General features: G+C 46.4%; 1 protein-coding gene across 4 annotated transcripts in view; it reads right to left on the reverse strand.

The window, feature by feature from the left end:
* The window catches only part of TEC (tec protein tyrosine kinase), a 79,603-nt gene that overhangs the window by 27,776 nt on the left and 42,054 nt on the right, over positions 1-9,773 (reverse strand). For all 4 annotated transcript variants that reach the window (XM_014517651.2, XM_025198347.1, XM_006019003.3 and 1 more), the window contains one exon: positions 919-1,020. In XM_014517651.2, the coding sequence (XP_014373137.1) occupies positions 919-1,020 (102 nt within the window). Of the gene's footprint in view, positions 1-918; positions 1,021-9,773 lie in introns of those variants that run through there.

Here is a 9,773-nt window from a genome sequence, read left to right on the forward strand (position 1 = left end):
TGCAGGCAGCTGTGTCCAGCGTGGTGAGGACTGCTGCCTGTTTAGTCTATGGCCGAATCTCCATAGCTGATTTGGCTGGATTGAAATCAGGACACTGATTCAAAACTCCCAGTTGTCCCTCTGATTTGGCTGAATCTGAATCTGAAGCGAATACTTCCCGCTTTGTCTAGGCCTAGCTAACAGCATATTGGGCTGGATTAATAGAAGTGTTGTCAGCAGATCAAGGGATGTGATTATTCCCCTCTATTTGGCTCTGGTGAGGCCACATCTGCAGTACTGTGCCCAGTGTTGGTCCCCGCACTACAGAAAGGATTCTGACAAACTGGATAGAGTTCAGCAGAGGGCAACAAAAATGGTTTGGAGGCTGAGGACACAATTTATGATGAGAAAAGGCTGAAGAAACTGGGCATATAAAGTCTGGAGAAGAGAAGACTGAGGGGGCATTTAATAGCAGTCTTCAACTGCCTGAAACGTGGTTACAAAGAGGATGGAACTAGACTGTTCTTAGTGGTGGCAGATGACAGGACAAGGAACAATGGCCTCACATTGCAACAAGGGAAGTTTAGGTTAGATATACAGAAAAACTCTCTCACTAAGAGGGCAGTAAAGCAGTAGAACAGGATCCCCAGAGAGGTTGTGGAATCTCCATCCTTAGAGGTTTTTTAAGACCTGGGTAGAGAAACCCTCGACTAGGATGATCTTGTTGGAGATAATCCTACTTGAGCAGGGGGTTGGACTTGGTGACCTCCTGAGGTTCCTTTCAACCCTAATTTTCTATGGTTCTAAAATCAAATACTCTAATTTATGATTAAAACAATTTGTGTGTAATTCAAACCATGCACATGAATAACACATGTAAAATGACACAATTGTATTGAAAGGATTATATTCTATTTTACATAAACCAAATGATCTTACCTGAAATGGATATTTGTTTTGACAGGGAATAACGCCATCATTCTTCACAATCTCAACACATTTGATTTTTGCAATATCAACTGATCCCTTCCTGTATTTTTTCTGTTATAAAAATAAGAAAGAAAAGTAGTAAGATACAAGTGAAGATTGATACATTTAGGGCCTCTTCTCCCATTCATGGGACTAGCAGAGGAAGCCCCACCTCATTGCCATCTTTCAAAATTATGAAAGCTACTATATGACACCATAATCTAACAAAACCTCAATGTCTAGTTTATATCATTATTAAGATATTCAATGAAGACACTTGATGCAGAAACTGTTCAGTTCTGAAGCCGTAACGCAGTTGTAACTCAGACTCACCAAAAAAATACCTACTAGAATCAGGAAATAACTTGTACTTCTTAAGAGCCGAATCACATTATCAGGAGGGTCAAGAAGAAAGTAACCTGTGTGCCTATTTTTGATCATTTGAAAAACTGTGAGTAGACAACATAATAAAATAAATGTAAAACTGCTCTAAGAGAATGAGCAGAGTCAGCCCCTCAAACAACAATATACATTTGTTCTCACTGACCTTAAATTATAGACATTTTAACAAAGCTGTTGCATCTTTTTTTCCTAAAATGAGTTGAAGGAGAAAGATTGGGCACATCTCACCCTGTAAGGAACAAGGATTAGTTCAGCATTTTGCTCATAGAGGGCTCCACTTAACTCTGATGAGCAAGTGAGCAGAAAGTTAGAAAAGAAAGTGGTTTGAATGATGGTAGGTAGGGATCAGGGACAAGTACATCATGAGAAGACTATGGCAAAAGGTGGGCAGCAGGCTGAAGGCAGCAGCCTGGTGGTAGAAGTAAGGCTACAAACAGACATCGTTTGGTGACAGGATTGGCTGTGCTGAGATGCCCTAAGACAGTTGATCTGATTGACTGGCAGGTACAAACATCATCTGGGGCTAATGTCCAGCAGGATCAGGCCCCTGATGCTCTGGGGACTTTAGGGGCCTGAATCCTTTGGAACAACAGCCCCAGGTGCCTGGCTCCTACCCAGGGAACCCTGTCAGGTTCCCTTGCTCTGCAGTGTAAGAGAGACACCTGAGAATCACCTGCCCAAAGAGGCTGAAAAGCACAGGCAGCCCTGAGCTACAGGAATCATGCCATAAATTAGCAGGAATCCTCCCTGATAAAGTGCAACAAAACTGTTACAAGAAATCATTGCACAAACATTTTCGAGCACTTGGAGCAGAACAAAGATATCTGTTCACTCTCAACTTGTGCTGCCATAAACATGTTCATGGCAGCACAAGGGTGACATCTGTTTGCACTTTTAAACACTAAAGAAAACTTATCCTGAGAGCTGGGCCTGGAAGACAGAGAGACCAGCAGCAGATTACTCCTGACTGAAACTGCAACCATAAAGGGAATTTTTTTTTAAAATTAGGCATAAAGAGACACCACAGAACTGGACAACTGCTCAGTGACCAGCTTATTCTACAGGCGCAGAATTTCAGTTTATTCAATTTAATCAATTCAATGGGGAATGTTGAAAACAGACGGACTGATCACTACAGCACCTTCCTGCCAAAAATAAGAACACACACATTTCAAATCCCTGTTCTAAAGCACAAAGGCATTATATTTTCCAAATACAATTCTTCATGTTAATTTAGCATAGGTAGAACAACATTTTCCAAAATGTCTCACTTTGAAATGGCCCAACTGTTTTTGCTAAGACTTTCAAAAGAAAGCCAGCCTAAGATAAACCCCTGCCTTTGAGAATTTCAGCCTGAACAGTTAAAAATTGTCAAAAACATGCCCAACTAAAAAGTATGTCTTCTGAAGGGAAGTATCTATCTAAAGCATGCATAATAAAGTAATAGTTATATACCCAGTGAAAACCTGAAGGCTAGTCAGCATCTAAGTCCTTTACTACCTTGTCTTACTTTTACTCTTCTGGCTGTTACAAAGAGAACAAGGAGGCAAATTATTCTCTGCTCACACTTCACTGCTTAGCACCAGGAAGGAAGACAGGATGTTTAAGTCCAGATAAAGATATAAATATTTCCAAGAAAAGAAAAACAATAGAAATAGGATTATGCTCACTAGAAATTATAACAAATGGAACAAAGTCATGCAGTGACATTACCACTTCAGTTTTTACTGTGAAGCTATTTGAAGCTATCCGGATTTTTGCACTTAGAAATACTTTGCACTTAGTGGAACTTGGATTTTTTTATATTTACATAATTCATTTTTATTTTCACACAATATACACATAGGAACAAATATGATACATTACTTTGATTTCTTTTTGAAGCACCATATTTGATTGAATCCAAGACAAGGTGTCCCCCGTCCCCCCCACCAGCGCTTTACTTTAAACTTGGCACATTTCCACACTGAGTCCTGCACATGACCAGGAGAGGCAATACCTTTGTTGAACCTGGCTCGGCCAATGTCTGTAAGATTTGGCACTTAAGTGGGGCTTTTTTGGTGCTTTTTCTCTAATAGCTGGTTGAATCAGCTTTAGCTAAAAGCACCAAAAAGCCCCACTGAAGTGTCTGATTTTTGCAGATGCTATGGAGCTGGCTCCAACTAGCACACTGCTGCTTCTATGTTTTCGGGGTCCCTCCCAATGTCTGCAAGCAGCTTTTGTTTTCAAACATGTTCAATTTTCATGTATATACAGGGTACAATCCATCTCCCATTGAAGACAATGGCAAAGACAAAGGTAGCAGCACTGGGCCCAAAGAGCATGTTTGTTGTAAATCATAGGATATCTCTATTTAAAATAGATAACTTTACTCAAGATTCTGCAGAACTGATGTGATTACTTGGCACCCTTGCTTTTCCTCTAATCATTCATAAACCTATGTCTAATGAGTTGTTTAGTCTCACTGTGAATAACCACACTGACCTGAAACCATAGGAGGAAGGAGAAAAATTGGGGGGGGGGCTGAGTGTGCACCCCCCCCAGCAGGTAAATCTGTGGGGAAAGGGGCGGGGGGAAGGGAAAGGGCCAGGTTGGTGGGAGGAGCAGATCAGGGCTCTGCCCTGCACAGAGGACGCAGGGGGTGCGTGCATCCCTGGGTCTACGCAAGGCAGGGCAGGCTGCAGCTGCGGGCTGGGGTTGGGACAGTGCCGAGCTCTTCCTGGCAGGAGGGAGCTAGGCCGGGCTGTACTTGGGGCAGGCAGCGGCAGGCAGCAGCGGCACTGGAAGTGAGGCTATGCTCCCACCCGTAGCCCCGCTCCCAACGCCACCGCTGCCACCCACCCCAAGCGCAGCCCAGCTCAGCTCCCCGCCACCTGGAAGAGCCCAGCACTGCCCCAGCCTCAGCCTGCATAGAGTGGCAGGCCGCACTTCCATACACCCCTGCGCAGATCCAGGGCACATGACCCCATGCCTCCTGGGGTACATCTAGTAGCAGGGGCCATGCCCGCCCAGATGAGCTGCTGCAATGAGTTCCCTGCAGGCTGGCAAAGTTCCAGCCTGCAGGGAGCTGGGAGGAAGCAGAAGGAAGGCAGTGAGACAGGGGACACCATATGCATGTACAGTACATGCACATGGCCCCATGTAGCCTTGAGAGCAGCTCCTGCAGGTAAGATGGGGAGGGGGGGAAGAGGGGGATTGAGACCCCTGTAGGGAGGGAGCTAGGCAGCGCTGGGGTGCTTGGGGCCCAGGGCCACAATCTGTGGCTGCAGAGCCCCAGCAGGTAGTAGGACAGAACCTTGGGTGGCTCATCCGGGGGAGGGGGAGGGCCAGCTCCCTGCTGCCACATGCATGTCCCAGGGGCCACGGGAACCCACACCCCCCAGATCTGTATGGGGGGTAGCTGCTGGCTCAGGTGCTACTTTGAGGGGTGCAACCCCACGCTGCTGCCCTCACTGCAGGTTGGCATGAAGGAGGCATGTCCAAGGGCAATGCAGAGCTTGCAGTGGTGCAAAGATCCCTGCACAACCCTGCTGCTCCCTGATGCACTGGGTTGTGCCCGCTGGGCTGCGGAGGCTTGGGGACAGGGAAGCAAGGTGGCAGGGAACAGTGGGGCTGCACGGAGAACTTGCTTGCCCCACGCTACCCCGGGATGCGCCTCCTGTGTGCAGGGCTGCAGTGAGGGCAGCAGCGCAGAGCTGTGCCCCTCAAAGCAGAGGCAGGTGCAGGAGGTGCATCACCAGGGCAGCACAGGGTGAGTGGTGGCAACCAGCTGCTGTTCCCTGCCTCCCTCTTCTGGGTGCCTCTAGAGCCCAGCAGGCACAATCCAGTGCAGCTGGGAACAGCAGGGCTGCACAGAGAAGGTGCTTACCGCTTCTTGCCTCATGCTGCCCTGGCGACGCGCCCCTTATGCGTGCCACTGCTTGCAGCATGGAGCTCACAGCCTCTCCATGCAGCCTTGCTGTTCCCAGCTGTGCCAGGTCACACTCACCAGGCTATAGACCCTATGCAACCCTCTCCAAGTTGCGGGTTGCATTCCTGACCATGTGCATGCTGTGGCTGCATGCATGCATGCAACATTTATCAGGGACATTATCGGCTTTACTGGCCAAAAAAAGCCAAATTACCAATAATGTTATTTATTCATAGATTGTAGAGTCGGAAGGGACCCTGAAGGATCATCGTGTTCAACCCCCTGCCCCAGGCAAGAAAGAGGACTGAGGTCAGATGACCCCAGCCAGGTGCCTATCTAGCCTCTTCTTGAAGACCGCCAAATTAGGTGATAGTACCACCTCTCTGGGCAGCCCATTCCAGATTCTGGCCACCCTTACTGTGAAAAATTTCTTCCTAATGTCTAACCTGAATCTGCTCTCCACTAGTTTGTACCCATTATTCCTAGTTACTCCTGGGGGTGCCCTGGTAAATAGCTCCAATTCTCTCTTGTCATCCCTTGATAAACCTATAGGCTGCTACAATGTCTCCCCTCAGACATCTCTTGTGAAGGCTGAAGAGATCCAGATCCCCCAACCTCCCCTCGTAGGGTCTTGCACAGAGATCACTAATCATGTGAATGGCCCTCCTCTTGACCCTCTCCAGATTCAAAGCATCCCTCTTGAAGTGCAGCGCCCAAAACTGGACACAGTACTCCAACTGCAGCCTGACCAATGCCACATAGAGGGGGAGCATCACCTCCCTCGATCTGTTGGTCATGAATCTGCTAATGCACGATAAGGTGCAATTGGCTTTGTTAATGGCTTTGTTACACTGCCAGCTCATGTTCCTCTTGGAGTCAACTATGACTCCAAGATCCCTTTCAGCCGCTGTGCTGCTGAGGACTTCATCCCCCAACCTATAGGAGAGCTGGGGATTCCTCCTCCCTAGGTGGAGTACCTTGCATTTGTCTTTGTTAAATTGCATCCTGTTCCGTTCTGCCCATTGATCCAACCTGTCCAGATCGGCCTGTATCCGCTCCCTGCCCTCCGGTGTGTTAACTTTACCCCATAACTTGGTGTCATCTGCGAACTTGGACAGGGTGCTCTCCACACCCTCATCCAAATTGCTGAAGAAGATATTAAATAACACCAGTTCAAGGACTGAACCCTGCAGGACACCACTGCCCACCTCCTTTCAGGCTGAAAACAATCAATCCACCACCCCTCTCTGGATGCGGTCCCTAAGCCAGTTGGCCACCCACCTGACTGTAAGTGTACACTTCACAGCCTGCTAGCTTCCATATGAGAATAGGATGCAAAACTGTATCGAAGGCCTTCTTAAAGTCCAGGTAGATGACATCTGCCTCAGCTCCAATGTCAAGGCAGTGTGTGACCGGTTCATAAAAAGCTATAAGGTTTGTCAGGCAGGATCTACCTGTGACGAACCCATGCTGGTTTTCTTTCAGCATCATTTCCCCTGCTGGGCCTTCGCAAATGTTCTCTTTATTGATTTTTTCCAGTGTTTTTCCAAGGATGGAGGTAAGACTGACTGGCCCAAAGTTACCCGGCTCCTCCCTTCTCCCCTCCTTAAAAGTGGGCACCATGTTGGCCCTTTTCTAGTCCTCAGGGACCTGGCTGGAGCACCATGAGTGCTCAAACAGTCGTGCCAGCAGCTCAGCTATGACACTGGCCAATTCCTTCAGCAGCCGTGGATGGAATTCATCCAGGCCTGCTGACTTGTACCATCCAGCCCCTCCAAGTGCTCCTTAACTAAGACAGCACTAACCATTGGTGGTCTAGTGCCTCCCGGACATCTATCTATATTCAAACTGTGGGAATTGTCTTGGCCAGTACTTAGGAATACTGAAGTGAAGAACTCATTGAAGAGCTCTGCCTTCTTCCCTGTGTCAGCCACCAACTGTCCTGATTTGTCCTGCAGGAGCCCTATGTTACTCTGTGCCTTCCTTTGGCTCACGATGTATCTATAGAAGGACTTTTTATTGTCCTTGATTGTTGCAGCCAGCCTAAGCTCCAGACCTGCCTTAGCCTGCCTAACCGATTCCCTGCCCTGGCATGTTTTTAAGATGTCTTTTAAGGTGCCAGGGAGCAGGGAGCTAATGCCCCCACCCTGTATGAGGCTGCACAGGGAGAAGCCATCAGCTTCTCACACCTTGGCATCTTGTTGTGCAGCCCGCTACCACATGTTCAAATTGAAGTGCTATACAAACCATTCACAAAGATATTCCATATCTAAGTAGAACAACTTTATGGCTGGTTTGCCATTTTATGGCATAATAAAGTTGATTGAATGTGTGGCATGTTACAATTTATTGCATGATTTACATTTATGGCACAATGAATATGTTATGTCTGCCAGGGGCCAACTGATAAGACAGTGGTGGTCAAAACCACTGAGGAAGCAGAAATGAGTAGCAGTTTGAAGTAAAAGGTTGTGTTCTGTTTGGGGAAGGCACTGATTCCTGGAGATCCATGAGAGGTGACCTTGTGACGGTGTACAAATTCGTAAGGGGAGAGCAACATGAAACAGGCAACAGTCTGTTCACCAGGGCACCCCCTGGAACGACAAGGAACAATGGCCATAAGCTACTGGAGAGAAGGTTTAGGCTGGACATTAGGAAAAAGCTCTTCACGGTCAGGGTTGCCAGAATCTGGAATGGGCTCCCAAGGGAGGTGGTGCTTGCCCCATCCTTGGGGGTCTTCAAGAAGAGACTGGACAGGCACCTGGCTGGGATCACATGACCCCAGGGTTGGTGACTCTTTTCTTGCCCGCCAGGGGCAGGGGATCAAACTAGATGGCCCACTGAGGTCTCTTCCGACTCTACGAATCTATGAAAAAAATTCAGACAAGCCAAGATGTTAATTTTTAGAGAAGGAGATATGTCTAGAATGGAGAGGTAAATTTTATAAATCATCAGATTACAGCTAATAGTTGAAGTTGCTTTTGCAAATATGATTACAGAGAGACAAGATGCAATGAGAAAAAAAAAGAAATATGGGCAGTCCTCGACTTATAGTGTTTGAACTTATGGCAATTTGCACTTGTGGTGCTCTGCCATTTACACCCATGTTATTAATTATGGCGCTGGATCCTTGCACTTACAGCACTACAGGGAAATTTACAATGAGAAAAAGTGGGCAGCAAAACAAACGTCCTTGGATCAGTTTCTTAAAAAGCCATCAAGTGGCCTTAAAAAGCCATCAAGTCTCCCCAAAATCTCCCCAAAGACGACACAGGAGAGCTATTATCTATATAGGGCACTGTATTGATACCCATAGTGGACTCAAAAAAACATGTGGAGTCTAATGCTTGAAAATTATTTTCTAAATTAAGATCTTTACCATTGTTTATACCACCCTGCCAATGTTGATTTAATCAAAATCAACCAACCTAAAAAGCTAATTTGATTTATGATCGCTGCTACCTCACATCGAGTAAAAAAGAAAGCAAAACTAAGAACTCCCTCCTGCCTTACCGCCTGGGTAAATTCACATTGTAATTTGATATATTGAAGACACCCCTGTTGATTTCCTTTGTTACTGTTGTTTCATTTTTCACTTTTTATTTTATTTTATTTTTAAGCCAATGTATCAGTTTCAAATTGTAGTAAAACTTAGTACAAGCATGCAGGAAAAGTCGAGAGCAAGGTGTGGACCTGTAATTTACCGTGTGTAGGATACAGTATAAATAGACCCCTGCTTATATGAGTTGCACAATTTAAACAGCTAGCAACACCATAACCGTTTGTATTTGACTGATTGTCAGTTACAGGAAAAGAATAAATTAGAGATATGTTGCAATAATAGTTAGGAAGTTGTGTCAGCACTGCTGCTGAGAATATAGGGCTGTTATCCTGAAGATATTTCTTGTTTAGTTTTGTTTCTTATCATGGTCATTGACCTCCATTCGTATTCAACTTTGCTCCCAGGGTATGGCAATGAGCCTTATTTTTATCCTAGGCAGGTCACAATATCCTCTTTTTTTTTTTTTTGCTTGCTTGTTCTTTACCCCAAAATTTCTACCAGATAATTCTGTCACCTGGTGACTGTTCTCTTTATCAGTCCCTTCCTTACTTCTTGGCTAGGGACAGACGTGCAAAAAGCCTGAGCCTAAATTGATCAACCTTTGCAGGTTAGTCTAACCTGTAGAGATTGAATCGGTTTGCAAGTGGACAGACATTCCTTTTTCATTCCAGAAATGCAGGCACATGGCTGCAGTGGCTCAGGCCAGATGCTGGGGGGCACTAAAGAAGCCCTCCCTTCCCTTTCACAAGGAAGCTGAACTGAAGGAGGGCAGGGAGTAAGACTGAGGAGGGGTTTAAACCCCACCTTGGCCTGCAGGAGTCAGAGGGTGGGGGAAGAGGGAGCATGGCCAGACTGCTGATGTGGTGGTGGAGGAGGAGGAGGAGGAGGAGGGAAGAGCCAGGAGCAATCTGGAAACACAGTGCTGCCCTACCTTAGAAGGGGACTCTTTCC

This window comes from Alligator sinensis, unplaced genomic scaffold (genome assembly GCF_000455745.1).
Source record: "Alligator sinensis unplaced genomic scaffold, ASM45574v1 scaffold134_1, whole genome shotgun sequence".
Classification (NCBI taxonomy): Eukaryota; Metazoa; Chordata; order Crocodylia; family Alligatoridae; genus Alligator; species Alligator sinensis.